General features: G+C 43.8%; 1 protein-coding gene across 6 annotated transcripts in view; it reads right to left on the bottom strand.

Moving 5' to 3' along the window:
* THRB (thyroid hormone receptor beta) overlaps positions 1–16,780 on the bottom strand; it is a 388,679-nt gene that overhangs the window by 13,268 nt on the left and 358,631 nt on the right. For all 6 annotated transcript variants that reach the window (XM_047874360.1, XM_047874362.1, XM_047874359.1 and 3 more), the window contains 2 exons: positions 16,295–16,500; positions 6,114–6,260 (listed from right to left, as the gene is read on the bottom strand). In XM_047874360.1, coding sequence (XP_047730316.1) covers positions 6,114–6,260; positions 16,295–16,500 — 353 coding nt within the window. The remainder of the gene's footprint in view (positions 1–6,113; positions 6,261–16,294; positions 16,501–16,780) is intronic.

Raw genomic sequence — 16,780 nt, 5'->3', positions numbered from 1 at the left:
GATGCTCAACGTCGCTCCTCATCAGGGAAATACAAATCAAAACCACACTCAGATATCACCTCACGCCAGTCAGAGTGGCCAAAACGAACAAATCAGGGGACTATAGATGCTGAAGAGGATGTGGAGAAACGGGAACCCTCTTGCACTGTTGGTGGGAATGCAAATTGGTGCAGCCACTCTGGAAAACAGTGTGGAGGTTCCTCAAAAAATTAAAAATAGACCTACCCTATGACCCAGCAATAGCACTGCTAGGAATTTACCCAAGGGATACAGGAGTATTGATGCATAGGGGCACTTGTACCCCAATGTTTATAGCAGCACTCTCAACAATAGCCAAATTATGGAAAGAGCCTAAATGTCCATCAACTGATGAATGGGTAAAGAAATTGTGGTTTATATACACAATGGAGTACTATGTGGCAATGAGAAAGAATGAAATATGGCCCTTTGTAGCAACATGGAAGGAACTGGAGAGTGTGATGCTAAGTGAAATAAGCCATACAGAGAAAGACAGATACCATATTGTTTCACTCTTATGTGGATCTTGAGAAACTTAACAGAAACCCATGGGGGAGGGGAAGGAAAAAAAAAAAGAGGTTAGAGTGGAAGAGAGCCAAAGCATAAAAGACTCTTAAAAACTGAGAACTGAGGGCTGATGGGGGGTGGGAGGGAGGGGAGGGTGGGTGATAGGTATTGAGGAGGGCACCTTTTGGGATGAGCACTGGGTGTTGTATGGAAACCAATTTGACAATAAACTTCATATATTGAAAAAAAAAAAAGTTTTGCCCAAAGTCACCCAGTGAATTAGGGGTAGAGGTGGAACTAGAATTCAGACCTCATGGCTCCCAGGGTTGTATTCTCAGTACCTCAGGCACTGGAGTTACTCCACACACTGGAGTTCCCTGCCAGTTCTGTAATCTCATTTTAAGCATATTTGGTTGTCTTGTTAATTAGGATTTGTGATGATGTGATAGCATTTATAACAAACTTAAAAAGAAAAAGAACTTTGTTAGCAAAATAACAAAAAATCAGAATTTTACTTTCTGGCAGGAGAGAATGTTGAATTAAAAGCCACCATCAAAATAGCTTGAAAGGCTGTTAGTTAATGGATATTTTTGAGGCACTGGGCATCATGCTAAGATTTACAGGTGTCATCTTATTTAATTGTCACAGCAATACCGCGAAGTGAATATTCTAATTTCAACTTCATTCATAAAAGTGGAAATCCAGGCACCGAGAGGTTGAGTAACATGCTAAGGGGTCACATGAGTATTTTGTGGGTGAGGCTAGGACTTGAAGCTAGATCTTTCAGAATCCAGTGCAAAGAAAGAAGAGAACACACTCTTTCGAAATACTTGGGATATGACTAAGCTATCATAAGCAATGAATGTGTAAATCACACATAATTTTTATCTTTTCATTAAATCAGGTACAAACTCTTTTTGGGCAATACTCTTGGCAACACTTGACTAGTTCAATTTAGGTTGTTACATAAAACTGAAGGTAATACTACTGAATTATATTTAAAATGTTGGGCATTTCATATTTTTCGCTAAGTCAGCCTAGCCACCTTACCATTTAACTTCAAATTACTTAGCTTTTTCTCCAGAATAAAAGTCATTTCATAAGAATAAAAGTCATTTCACATTTGGTTCTGGAATTCTCTCCTTCCACTCATTAAAAAAAATGACTGTGATTTACTTTTATTTAGGTTCTAATTTGTATTCGTGGCCCAAGATCATGGTAGGCAATGGGAAACCCTGAGCTTGGATAGATCCTCCACCAGTAAGATGGAGAATTGGTCCAAGTGGGCACAGGCTGGCTTTAATGCCCATGGGAAATGTCAGCCTCATCAGGGTCACCTGAGGACTTGTTAAATACATTGCTGGTTCCACCCTCCGAGTTTCTGCATTCTCTAAGTTCCCAGAGGATGCTCATGCTGCTGGTTCAGGGACCCTGCTCGTGAGAACCACTGGCATAGAATGGCAAAGAGAAATTGCTGATCAGATCAAACCATTTATTTTTTTAATCTGTCATAAAGAATGCAAACTTGGGCAGGCCGCGTCTTTGTAGCCAAGTCTGAATCTAGATGAAGTAGATTTCTTTTTATAACTTCCTGTTAATTGGTTCAGATTTAAATAAAAGTTGAATAAGTATTTGTTAAGAATCAACCAACGGTTTAGAAACTAGGCCAGATGCCTTTTCCTTTTAGAAACGTCTGTAGGTTGGGCGCCTGGGTGGCTGAGTCTGTTAAGTGTCCGACTCTTGAATTTGGCTTAGGTCATGATCTCAGGGTCGTGAGATCGAGAGCCCTGTGTTGGGCTCTTTGCTGGGTGTGGAGTCTGCTTAAGATTCTGTCTGTCTGTCTGCCTCTGTCCCTTCCCCGCTTGTGCTCTTGCGTGCTCTCTCTCTCTCAAAAAAAAGAAGGGTTTGTAGGATGATGGTAAGATTTGTGTCAACATGTGGGCAAATACCTCAGTCACCTGCCCCAATACTTTCATTGAGAGGCAGCTGCAAGAGAGCATGGCAGGCAGAGTTGCAGGGGCATTCCCACAGACTCTCTGTCACCTTAGGAGAGCAGCACTCGGGCTGATTGGCAAAGATGTCCGTGCCCTGCATTCCAGAAGTAATTCTTTTCTTTTTTATGTTTATTTATTTATTTATTTAGAGAGAAAGATTGTGAGTAGGGGAGGGGCAGAGAGAGAGGAGAGAAAATCCCAAGCAGGCTCCATATTGTCAACTCAGAGCCCAGTGCAGGGCTTGATCCCACGAACGCTGAGATAATGACCTGAGCCAAAATCAAGAGTCGGATGTTTAACAGACTTAGCCACGCAGGACCCTCAGAAGTGATTCTTAATGTGTGTTTTGGCAGCTTTGTCAGCAATGATTTTAGATCTTTTGAAGCCCTGGGTGTCTACCAACCTTGCTGGTGGATTGGCACAGATCTTAGCACAGAATTACTGTGCGCACAATTTGAACAGCACATGCACCAAAATGCCTCTGGCAGGAAAGCTCTGGCTCTCCAGACCACCTGGGATCTCCAGCCCACTCCACAGGAAGCTAACGGGCCCACACAGTTCATTTCCTTCTTTGGGGTTCTAAAGAGAATGAGAAAGGGCTAAAAGTCCTCAGGAGGCCACCAACACCAGAAACAGATGTGTGTCGGCTGTTAAAGTAGCCCTTCCCCACCATTTTTTTTTTTCCTGCAATTTGGAGACTACAAAAATCAGGGTTGGAGGAGAGATGGAATCATGACTTTGAAGCAGGATTAAGCTTCTGAAGGAACTTGGAGAAGCTTGCCACAGCTGTGCTTGAAAAGTTCCATGTGGACCCCTCACTCTTGCCATGGACACAAGTGTGTTTGTTACTAGTGGTGGAGATGGCTTCTTTCCCTTCTTCTTTAACTGAAATATCTCTCCATGGTTGGTGTACGTCAGTTTTACATTTTTCTAAGAAACATTTTTGGTGGGTATTCAAAAGGGAACATGTGACTAACAAGCTAGCTCGAGTTGTAGGGGTAGTGTACTCAATAGGGTTTTTCTTCACACACCTAGGATGGGGGACAAAGGACACAGCCCAGAGAGAGAGAGAGGACCAAGAAAGGAAAACGAACTCAACCCCATGAACGAAAAAGAAAGATGACGCGCAGAGTCAGAGGAACCCAGCAGCATTGGAACAGCTCTACACCCTTCTTGAGAGCAGTTTGGCAACACATATCACAAGCCTTAAAAGGTGTATATACCCTACTCCTTAGACTCTACTTCTAAGATTTGCCCTTAGGAAACAGTGCAGTGAGTGGGGCATAGGCACCAGGATGCTTATTGTAGAATGTTTATATCAGTGAAGAATGGGAAATGAGCTGAAGATCAGTCAAAACAGGTGACCTAAATTCTGTAGATCTCTTCTGTAGTTTGTGGTCATTAAAACTTCGTCTGTGAAAAAACACTTAAATGATGTGTTCTGTGGCTGAGGGTAAAACATTTGGTTTAACAGGGTGATGGCAACATTTCTTTCTTTTTTTTTTTTTCTTTTTTATTTTTTTTAATGTTTATTTATTTTTGAGAGAGACACAGAGTGCGAGCAGGGGAGGGGCAGAGAGAGAGGGAGACACAGAATCTGAAGCAGGCTCCAGGCTCTGAGCTGTGAGCACACAGCCCGATGCGGGGCTTGAACTTATGAACTGCGAGATCATGACCTGAGCTGAAGTTGGACGCTTACCCGACTGAGCCACCCAGGTGCCCCTATAACGTTCTGTTTCTTTATTTCAGTGTTAATTACATGGGTGTGTTGAGTATGTGAAAATTCATTGGGCTGCACCTTTATATGTGTCTTTTACTCTTTAACAAAAAGTAAAAACATAGTTTCATAAGTAGGAAGTACAATAAGGTAGATAAATATGTTTCATACTTCATATATATGTGGGTACATGTACACACACACACACACACACACACACACACACACATAACTGAAAAAAGACTCAAATAGGCTCCAGAATGTCAGCAGCTTATCTTTAAGTGGTGTTATTATGAATCAATGTCTTGAATATGTTATTTTTAATAACCTTCCAAACTTTAATAAGTAATTTTTTAAAAAGATGGTCAGAGACATGGAAAGCTCCATACCAATACAGACACAAGTCAAAATCCCTTCTCTAGGACTCACCAGCTCCTCTGAGTATGAATAGCTCCCACTGCAGGGCTACCAGCCAGCATGTCAGGTACCCTGGCCCCATCACAGTAGGGGGATAAAGGGGAGGGAGAAGAGGGAGGCACGCACTCTTCCTCAGCTAAGTCTGGGGATCAGATACCTGCCTCCTGAAGCCCACTGCTCTGTCCTTCTAGATATGGCTCTTGTGGAGGCTCAAAATAGGCAATGAGAAGCATCCACATCAGTGTCTGAGGTCTCCAACTGGGCTCCCACTATTGCAAACTCAAAGGCACAAATGAGCTGGAAGCCAAGGCATGATGGAATCATTCCAGGCGAGGAGACGGCTTCTTTCTAGGTGAGGCTAGGTTCACATCGCTTGGATAGCTTACCCCAGAGGCTCACAGCAGTATGCGGACTTCTCTATTTGATATCTCTCTGGGTCCCCTTGGAGGTGGGAAGAGCAATAGATTGGCACCTGATGGGGGTTTTCAAAGGGCAAGATTTTCCACTTGATTTAAAAAAGGAAGGCTAGAGACAGGATGGTAATGTGATAGAGGAAGTAGCAGCAGCATTAACAGCTAAAATTTATGAATATACTTAGGACCAGGCACTATCCAAACACTTTATATTTATGATCCCATTTAAACCTTGCAACAGCTCCGAGAGGTAAATACTATTATGATTCCCATTTTAAAGATGAGATAAGCAAGAGTTGAAGACACCAAATAACTTATGTAGGATTCTTGCCCATTCAGCTGACTGCAGGTCCCATGCCCCCAGGTACCACATAGTAAGACTGCTAAAGATGAGGTGCGCAAAAGGGAAAGCCTGTGAGCTCTGTTGGGTGTGCTCTTCAGGGTGCCCTGAACATGGGGCAAGAAAGGGTGAGATTATAGGAAAAGGGAGGAGACTTAAGGAGTTATTAAGATCCTTGCTCTGTGAGGGAGCTCCTTACTGTTGAGGAGGAAACAACCACACAACTGTTTTTGCTGTGATGTGTAATGGAAAGCATATCGACTTCGACTCAAGCCATCGCTGTTTGCATAACTTCATGTCATCTCTTTGATCTTAGTTTTTGCCAATCATAAAATGGGCTTAATTAAAGCTACCCTGCAAATCGGTTACAAGGTTTGGATGTAATGTGGGCAGACTTGGGCATGGTACCTGGGACATCATCGGTGCTGAGTGAATAGAAGTTATTGCTGTCCTATTTCCCTATGCCTGGAGTCAGTGGAAGGAGAGAATCTTCAGCCTCATGTGGACAAGCTAATGAATGATGACTGAATAGAGAAGGTAGGGAAATAAAAAATGAAACAGAGTGCATTTTCATTTTGTACTGACATTGCTTTCACGTGACCTAAGTCCCTACTAATTAATATTAAATTATAAATAATACTCAGTATTCCTGGAAATTGATGGAACTATAACGAAAAATAATGCAGAAGGAAAAACAGTTTCCTCACCTCACAAAACATAGGCAACTTTTTGGCAAAATCCACCACTCTGGTAATTGCTGGTGTGATGATTTTTGTAAAATGGCTGAAGGCTTCCAAGTCAACCTTTCCACCTTCTGGGGCATTTACTATTGGTGCTTGTCCAATATCTTCTGGCTAAGGAGGAGAAACAAGAAAGATTTAAATGAAAAACCTGGAGGATCTTTATTTATCATAGTTCTCGTGTGGCAGAAAATCTCTTCTGAGTTGACATACTATACAATTTCTAGTTTTCACTTTGCTTATTAATAAACTATGCAGTTTCACATGGTTCAGTTCTCTGAGCAAAGATATAGGTGTTGGCCATTGCTTTGATAGCCGCCAGTGATAATGTTGACAGGATTGTTGCCGCAGAAATAAAGAGAGAGAAAACAAGTGAGAGAAGAAGGGAGCCAGAGAGAAACAACAGGAATTTGGGTTCTGCTTCTGAATGCGCAAAGGATGCCGGGTGACATATGTGCTTGGGGCTCTGGGGTAGCATTTTCAGAGCACTGAATATTCTGGCGTGTGTAGACTGTGATGAATGGGATGGGATGAGACGGGATGTCCTGGCAAGTAGCACCCTGTGGATTCATTCTTGCTTTTGACCCAGCTGCTGGGGCTCAAAGTTCCTGTCTGCTCTACAGACTCCAGTAGGAGGAGGTCTCAGTGGGCTGAGGGGAAAGACCTCTAAGTCACCTACAGGAACTGAATTGTGTAAACTTGGCAAACTTTTGGGCAGAGTGGGCCATTTGCCAGTGTTTAGTGTCTCTGGAGCACTTCTGTGTCATTGACTTGCCCAAGAACAATCCATAGCCTTGCTACTCAAAGGGTGGTGTGGCAGGTTGGGTGTCACCTGGACACTTGTTAGAAACCCCCCATCCCCAGACCTAATGGTGCAGAATCAGCATTTTAGCAAGCCTCCCAGGTGGTTGTGCTTGTGTTAGCCACCCAGTTGTCCATTGGCACCCCCTAGCTCCTTAGCAGGGTGCTCAAAGACCATCACGGTCTCATGTATCTGCTCTTGTAACCTGTGTTTCCTGCCAGTAATAGTCCTCTCTGTTGTCTTCTCTTGTTGTGATAATCATGACCACTATTTATCTGTGGCCAAGCAAGCCAGCCCCTTTGAGGGAGCACATTATCTCAAGCAGTCCTTACACAATCCTGATTGGCAGATGAGCAAACAAAGGGCTCAAGGAGGTTAAGAACAATCCCCTGAGGCCAGGACTGGGATATCGGTCACCCAGACTCCACACACCAATCTGCCAGGAGCCCCACATCTACCCCCTACTTTGAAGTTTTAATAACCTGTACACTTTTGACACCAGGGGGCAAAATTCTACTACTCTTAATATTCCCCTTACTAGCCTTTCCCACTGCCTTCCTGGAAGTTGTGAAGGTCATCAAAGGGATTAGAGATTCACGCCTGCCCCATGACCATCTCTGTCTAGAGCCACAGTGAACAGACTAGAACCAGTCACCCAAGGTTGGGAGGTGTGAGACAGTGGGCAGAGGTGGGCAGGAGGAACGGGCACTATGAGTGAGTCAAGCAAAGCTGAATCCCTCACTTGCAGAGTGGTGGGGGCACATCACTTGTGACAAGACTGTGGCCTACCTACCGCCGTGGTCCCCAGACATCCCTGTATCAGAATCATTGGGTTGGGCTCCTGTGTCCAGAGTTTCTGATGCAGTAGATCAGGGGTAGAGTCTGGGAACAACCTGAATTTCTAGCAACTTCCTGGAGCACTGGTGCTGGTCTGGGACCACACTTTGAGAACCACTGGGCTGGCAGTAACTGCATCCAGCTCAGAGTAATCCAGTTACCATTTTCTTTTCACACGTCCCCAGTCATTGCTCACATCTAATTCTTAGCACAAAGAAAAGCAAAGGATGATTCTTTTACTGACTTGTTTCCAGGGCACAAGGGTCAACAGGAGCAGCCCAGGCCCTCCAGGGGTGTGGTAGGAGCTGTGGTTACAGCCTAGGGAAGGATTTTAAAAATTATTACATAGCAAACTCTGGCAGCATTGACCCTTTTTGGGTTATCCAGTAGGTTCTCTGTTTATTTTATTTTACTTTTTTGGGAGGAGGGTGGTTTGCTTTGCAGGCAGCAAGTGGGTGGGAAAGGGACCTAGTCTGTCATGTTATCACAGTCAGTGATGATGTTTTGGGGCAACTGTTGGCATGGGGAGCCCATGGGAGGTTACTGTTCTGCTGGCTTTCTGGATGCAGACAGAATTGACGGAATAACCACACGTACAGCTTCTCTCTCTCTTTCTCTCTCTCTGTGTTTCTCACATAGACTGAGCTAAGGGAAAAGGCACATTTGGGCACTGCTGTTCCTCGTATTCTTCACCTCGTCGGTCTTTATAATTTCTCCCACCCCAGAAATGAGGCTCATCTCACCTGCTTTGTCTGTCTTATGACTCTGTCATGAAGATCAACTGATAAGAGGGACATGGTCATACATGAAAGAAGAAAGGGCGTTTTATACACATACACACACATAGGGTGAAGTTTTTTAGAAATAACAATAAAAATATGTTAATATTTTTAATAGTTTGGCCTGGTTGATTCCAAATGTCTTGTCATTGAACATGATAGATCTAATCTGATTTTATTGAATGGCATTCAGTGTCCTTTGAAAGGTGTGAGTCAATACTGATGTTAAAAATTTCCATTTAATCTGTGAGTTCACGGGGTATTTGAATCATGCCTGTGATACCTTTAAAGGTTTGAAAAAAGGGGGGAAATTATACAAGGAAATACAGCAATTTTAATTAAAATTAACCCCCCAAATGTAACCACCTCACAAGCTTTTCTGTTGAAAAATAAATATCAGGGTAGGAAAAAAAATGTATTTTTAAGTCTTTGGGTATTTAATGGAAAATACAATTGCTAGAAGTAAAATCATATACAAAGTAAAAGCTTTTTATTATTATCAAGGGTTATCCCCATAATGGATCTTGGATACCGGAAAATATACATGGATAGATGGATAGATAAATAGACCGACAGACAGACATAGTCTATGAATTGACCTGAGTTCACCCATCAGGTACGAAAAATTAAGGTTGAGCAATGTAAATTTGTCTGTGACATCCCTAAAGGTTTTTCACCCATATGGACAACAGATCATTGCTGCAATATTTGGGAGATGTTAAAAACAGGAGTACAAATATTCGACATCAGCTGTATCTAATCAGATATGTTAATATAGCTGGTAGCCTTGTAATCCATGACGTGAGTTACATTTGCTCACAAGCACACACGTGTCTGCACTGAGAGCAAACTCAGGTACTGATGATAAGCCTCGGGCTTGCAGCTTCACCAGCGTAGGCTGTGGGCAAAGCCTGGTTTTTGCCCGTGTGGCACACACTGCCTTAGCTTGCTCATAGGGTTGTTGCCAGTTCTCCTTCTGACTTTCTTCCTCCTCGCCTGCCCTCATGGACCTCCTGTGCCAGCTGAGCCCACCTCTCGCCATCTGCTCCCCAGGTGGCTTTGCACTGCTGTGGTTTGGAGCTGCCTTTCCTCTGGCTTGTACTTTCTCTGAAGTCCCTGCTTCCATCTTATCTTGGCCAATTCCAAATCCCACCCCACTCAAATTCTATTTTCTCCTTAAAGTCTTCCCAGATCACCTGTGTGAAATGATGCCTTCCTCACTGGAACACGTACGGTAGCTCATGTACATCACTCATATGGCATTTACGCATTTATTACTATTATATTGCAGTTATATAGGCACACAGCTAAGATATGGATTTCTTGGGTGGGGGGCATAAGCCCTTAAGTATCTTTGTCTACTTTGTGGAAAGCATTGGGCTAAAAGGTGGAGGACAGAATGCTTGTTGGTTGGTTGAGTGAATAAATGTAGGTTTATACTCGTTCAACTATGCAGCCAGGCCTAGTTCTAGATGCTAAGTTATATCAGAAAACAATGCATCCTTAAGGAACTTTCACTGTAATTGAGGGAAGACAGGCAACAAACAAAAACAGTACTCTCACAGAAGAATTTCTGTCTGTGATTAGACAGAAGGTGACATGATGGTATGTAGGGGTCAGGAAGCAGATGGGCAGCCCAGGGTGAGAAGTGACGTGTGAGCTTTAACTGGAAGACAGCCCTCCACAGATCCAGGGGAAGAGCATTTAAGGCAAAAGGAAAACCAGTGCCAAGTCCCAAGGCCAGAAAGGAGGCCTGTGTGCTCAGAGCCCAGAGATTGCACGAGATGAAGGACAGAGGCAGGTAAGGGTCCTGTGATGCTGGGCCTTGTGGGCTGTGGGGAGGAGACAGGGTTGTGTAGTGCAGCTCCACTGAAAGGCTTCAAGTAGGGGTGCAGTGGGATGAGAGCTTGGGTTATGGTGCAGAATAGGGATATGGGAAGCCAGAGGAAGAAATGGGCTGGCAGCAACAGCCTTTTGGGTAGGAGATGAAGTGGGCTGGACTACAGGGCAGCAGTAGAGATGGAGAGAAGCAGAAGAACTCCAACCTCTTCTGGGAGCCGGACACAGGGATTTCTGATGGACTGGATGTGGGGTGTGAGACAATGAGGAATCCAGAGTGTCTCTTCTTGGGCAGTGGAGGAGGTGGGGGGCCCAAAGAGAGAGATTCAGGGGTGTGCAGGGGTGAGCTTCAACTAGCTCAGTGCTAGAGCAGGCTGGTGATGCCCAAATGGAGACTAAGTGCCTTTCTGCTTGGACTGTTCATCAGTATTGTTCAGGTGAGTGGCAGATGCTGCCAGTTGACCTCTTTGCAATGGCTGGCCAGAGCTGAGGACTTCTTGGCTTGAACCTGCAAACTCTCTGGCACATGCAGAGTGGGATGGGGCCAGACAAGACTCTCCCCTTTCTCTGCTGATCACAGCGTGTCTCTTGCACCTTTGTAAGGAGGGGCAGGAAGACCCAGACAAATGGTGATTAAAGGTCCCTGGGCTTTGAGATATTACTACAGGCTCTCTATTTCCCTGAGCAGGGATGGGATGTGAGGATGGGGGTGGTAGGGATAATGCACATAGGCACCACTAATGTGGTTGTTTATGATATGCCAAGCACTTGTATCTATAACTTTTATACCATGTGGTGTAAAGTCACTTGAGCCATAGAGGTGAAGTAACTTGCCCAAAGTCACATAATTAAAAAGCAACAATCATATACATATAAAGTGACAGAGGCAAGCACTGAACTCAGGCTGTCTGGTTCCAATCTCCATGCACATGACTAGACAACCCTGCCTTCTTCTGATGTAGTTATCATAATCTCAGGTGTGACAGAAGCCTTTCTGACTTGAGTGCTCTTGTCTTATGACCTGTCTACACAGATCACACGTGGCCAAATCACTCATCCTGCCTGACCCTTCCGCTTATGCCACTTTTCTAAGGCTTTCCCAGTCAAGCATGTGTGAAATCAGAGAGTAGCTCTGCCAGGGAAAAATAGGGCAGGCCTGCCCTGGTTCTGATGGTCACACTTTATACTTGTGTGGAAAATCCATCCAAGGTCACATCTTTGCATGTGAATGAAGGGAGCAGAATAATAACACAATGTCAACAGAAAATATTGTTGCTGGTATGGGGTTTGCTCCAAACCAAGTGTCTTCCCACTCTTGGGAGGTGTAGAAGTGAATTACCCTTGGTGGAGAGACACTGCTTCCCTTGTTTGTCATAAGATGCCCCTTGTTCCCTTTTCAGTGCACTTTTTTTTTAATGTTTATTTATTTTTGAGAGAGAGAGAGAGCACAAGCAGAGGGAGAAGCAGAGAGAGAGGGGAACAGAGGATCTGAAGTGGGCTCTGTGTTGACAGCAGCGAGCCTGATGTAGGGCTTGAACTCACGAACCGTGAGATCATGACCAGAGCCAAAGTTGGATGCTCAACTGAGTCTCCCAGGTGCCCCCACGCAGTGCACTTCTATATTTCATCGTTATTGTCATCACACCCGAAGGGTTATTACTTTGGGCACTTTTGTACCATTCGGGATTTAAGTGGATTGGAGAAAACCAGAAAATTATGATTTAAATGCTTTTGGAAGTAGTTTTAAAGAATGGCTTTGAATTATTATGAAAATATGCATGGCTATTTAAAAAGTTTCTTATTTGCCAGTGACTGTCATTTTCACAGACATAAATATAGATTTGAAACCCAGGTCAAACCACCAGTCTCTATTTCTGACTTGAGTCCTGGTGTCAGGGTAAAAAATGATGAAGAAGGTTTTTTTGGGGAATAAATTACTTTCCTGCTCCAGATAAATGAATACTTCCAGCTTTTATGACAACATATAATTTTTAGTCCCTTATGATATATTACTATATACCATTTAATAGTCTCCTCAAATTCTTTTTCAAAATAAGATGGGCCATCATCACATACAAATAAGTGAAATAGTATATGTAGCAGTATTGTAAGCGGAATAAAGGCCATCAGCCACACAGAAGACATAAATCCTAATATGTAGAAGCCTATTCAGACATGGATATCATTTAATGTCTTTAATGAAGGATTCGTAATGTCCTTGCAGGAATAATTTACCACTCAGTGAATTTTTTTTTTCCTGAGCATAAATACTCAATTGGAGGCACTCTTCTGCAAGAGGTATGTGTAAATATGTAAACTGGCTGAGACACAGGGCTTAACTGTTCTGTCTCTGAGGATGGGCCAGTGGAACTGTACATTCTGTTTAACAAATATTTATTGAGTTCTGTTCTGGTTATCTACGCTGTGTAACAAACTACCCTAAAACTTACTGGCTTAAAACAACAAATTTTTACTGATGCTCAAAGTTGATGGGCTCAGCTGGGTGGTTCTCACTTGGGGTCCCTCATACAGTTGTCCTCAGATGGCAGCAGAGGCTGGTGTCATCTACTGGCTTTTTTACTCATGTTTCTGGTGTCTGGTTTGGCACTGGATTTGGCCTTGAAAGTCACTGTGCTAAAATCTGTTGCCCCCTTTATATATTTTAAGTTTATTTATTTATTTTGAGAGAGACAGAGACAGCACAAGTGGGGGAGGGACAAAGAGAGAGGGAGAGAGAGACAATCCCAAGCAGGCTGTGCACCATCAGCATGGAGCCCGATGCGGGGCTTGAACTCACAAAACCATGAGATCATGGCCTGAGCCAAAACCAAGAGTTGGACGCTTAACTGACTGAGCCACCCAGGTGCCCCTAAATACCGTTGCTTAAAGGAATCACACACCAGCCCCCATTCAATGAGAGAGAAGAATGGACTCCACATCTCCATGGGAGAGAATGAGCTGTATATATAGTCAAGAAAGACTCTAATGGCAGCCATCTTTAAGAAAAGCTACCATACATCTCAACCACACGTGTGATAGACACTGAAGCCACAGTCCTGAATGGAATGTGGTCCTTCCGTTGAGGAGATGTGGGGGTGATCCAGGCACAGAAGAGGATTGGATGATAGAAATGAAGCTCATTGTAGAGATGAATGGGACTGTGGAGGTGTTCTGATCTACCCCAGCACCACTGTGAAAAAAAAAAAAAAAGGCCTAGAGAAGCAGTTCTTCATATTTGGACCAAGAGGGGCAATTTCTTGAACAGAACAAGGATCTACAAAATATACATTTCATGTCAGCTCCACAGCAGGAGGGAGATTGTTGGGTAAAACACTTGCTCTGTAAATGTTAACTTCCTGAAGAAAACTCTTGTTCCTGGATAACCTCATGGCCCTGACAAAAAACTAATGGCAAATCATTTTGTGCCATACTTTCTTTGGTTCCTTCTGTAGACTGATGAAAAGCATAAGGAGCCTTTGAGCTAAAAGTGCAGACCTCACTGTTTTTAATCATTAGCAATCATGCCATCTTTGCTAAAGAGACCATGAGACATGAAGAGATCTGAGTGTATTTTACCCTACAGAGTTTGTTTGTTTCTTTTTTTAATGTTTATTTTTGAGAGAGAGAGCATGAGAGAGGGGCAGAGAGAAGGGGAGACAGAGGATCCAAAGTGGGCTCCACGCTGACAGCAGGGAACCTGACGAGGGACTCAAACTCACCGACCATGAGATCATGACCTGAGCCCAAATCAGACACTTAACTGACTGAGCCACCCAGGTGCCCCTACAGTTTGTTTCTTGGCTTTCAGATGCAGCTTGTGTGACCTCCTCAGAGAGATCTTTCTGACCACCCTGTTGCGAGAAATGAAGTCTCTCTCCACTTCCAATTCTCAATCACTCTGTCCCATCAGGATGTTTATTTCTCTCATTGCACATACCACCGCCTGCATTTATCTTTTTGGTTAATCCTTACTGTCTTTCTCCCTCCATCGGAATAGAGCTGACTTATTCACTTCCTGGCACACAGTAGCTGCTCAATAAATGTTTTTTAAAGTAAAAGAACAGATCTTTAGAGTCTGGAAAAAGCGCCCTAGTGACCATGGAAACGGTTTAATTAGGCTGGTATTCATTCTCTTTTTGGAGTAGAGAAAATTGAAATGCAAAATTCCCCAGAAGTCCAGATGTGCCCCAAATCTTCCACTAAATTTACTTAGTCACTACTCTGAAATCAGGCCTGGAAGTGGTTTTCACAATCTCCTTTTATGGCTGACACGTTTGGGGAGATGACAGATTTAGGATTGGAGTAGGCAGGACTATCTCTTGTAATGCCCTAAATATATTGGATTAGAATTGATCTATCTATCCAGAATTCATATTTTCTCCTTCCTGGCAGATATACCAGAGTAGTCCTGAGGATTCAAGATCAAGGCACCAAGAGGTGGCCCCTCCAAAGACATGTCTCTTTCAAAGGCTCTTTGGGTTTGGATAGGTGACCAAGTTGTACAGTGTGGTGATTAAGAGCATGGATCCTGGAGCTGGGCAGTATCCATCACCACTACTTACCTTAAAAGGAGCTTTGTAAGTTTCCTTTTAATTTTTCTGCCTCAGTTCTCTGCTTGGGAAAATGGAGATTGTACCCACATTTACCTACATGGTTGGCATAGGTTAATGTAGAGCAAGCAGTTAGAATCGTACCTGGCACTTGGTAAGAGCCATCTAAGTGTTTGCTAACATTACTGTTCATGGATGCCATCAACAGAGTATGTGAGAATCTGCTCATGACAACATTGAAAGTAATTGAGGGCAGGTAGCTTATGGGGAAGATTTTTCTTTTAAGTTATTTTTATACTGTTTTCATGAAAAAGACTGTCTCCTTATAATGGTGATGTTGAGGTATGAGGACAATTATACACTATACCTTCTTGTTCAGATGGGAAGGAATGCTAATATAACCTGGAGATACAAATAGACCCACCGAATATCTGCTGCTGGGCTCAGTGAGGTGCTCATAAAGGGTTCACATTATAAATTAAGGGCAAGGTCAGACTCTGAGATGGTCAAACACCAGCTAATGGTGGTGGTGGGGCAGTCCATTTGGTGAGGTGGGTGGACAGCCTGGACTTCTGGGCCTGGCTGCCACTTCCTAGTAGTGTGATCTTGGGTGAACCAAATAAGGCCTTTGGCTTGGTTTGCACATCTCTAAAATGGGGATAGTAATTCTAGCCCAACCCAAAGCATTTTGAGGTCCAAAGGAGAAATGAATGAGAAGGATTTTCACAATGGTTAGTTTTTATAAAAACATCAAACACTGATCTTCCAAGGGTCTGGAAATGCCTGTGTTCTCTCTATATCCCCACTCCCAAACCCTCTCCTTACCCCCATTCCCTTTCTCTTCCTGGACTTGAGTTCTTTTATTTTAAGCTAAACATCTTGACTTCTACTGCCATACACATATATTTGAGATATAGGACACTTCATTCTAGGGGTTATCCTAAAGGGGATATTCTAAAGGGTGAGTTTAGGGGACTAACTGTATTACATGGGCATCTGAGAGAAGAAATGGGTATAAAAAGGGAAAGCTGGCAGGTAAAGAATGTTACTGACGAGTTGATTCAAGGCTGGCCTTATTACTAGCAAAAGCAAACAGATAATGTGCACTAAGAAACTGCTTTAGAATTTAGTGACTCACAAGCCATCGATCATAGGAATGACCTTTGTTCTCAGACAGACCTGGGTTCCAATTCTGACTCTGCAAGTCACTTGACTTCTTAGAACTGCAGTTTCCCTATCGGTAAACTGGGAGTAATAGCACCAGCATCCCATAATGAGGACTGAGTTGAGTAGAAAACGCCAAGCACGCGGCTGATATTTAGCTGTGTGGGGGAGCCTTACCAGGAATTTCCGTTTCTGCTTCCAGTGGCTGCCTTGGGCATTGGTGGCCACGTGGGCTTCCGTGACAGTTTTGATGAGCTCCCACTCCTCGTCTGTGGGCTCTGGCTTGTGCCCGATGGATTTCTGCAGCTCTTCCCGTCGTCTCTTCTCCCGGTTCTCCTCAATCAGTTTCCTCTTCGCCAGCCTCTTGCTGTCATCCAGCACCACTGGGAGAGGAGGAAAGATGAGACAAAACACACGGACACTCCCAGACACATGGCAGACTGCGTGTGCACCCAGGAGCCTCAGGGGCGGGGACCACTCATGCATAGATGGCTTAGCGGGTCCTGCAGAGTGGGTCATGCTGGGGTATTTTCTCCCCCCAGCAGCAAACTGCCATCAACTAGCTTGTCTCTGACACGAGACCTAGGGCCAAACTCCCAATGGCTGGCCAGCTTTTCAAAAAAAAGCTCTGGGGGGAGTTGGACACTGGGCATCCCAACTCCA

Source organism: Prionailurus viverrinus, chromosome C2 (genome assembly GCF_022837055.1).
Source record: "Prionailurus viverrinus isolate Anna chromosome C2, UM_Priviv_1.0, whole genome shotgun sequence".
NCBI lineage: Eukaryota > Metazoa > Chordata > Mammalia > Carnivora > Felidae > Prionailurus > Prionailurus viverrinus.
Note: the sequence above shows the minus strand (reverse complement) of the source record. Positions and strands in the feature narration are given on the sequence as shown.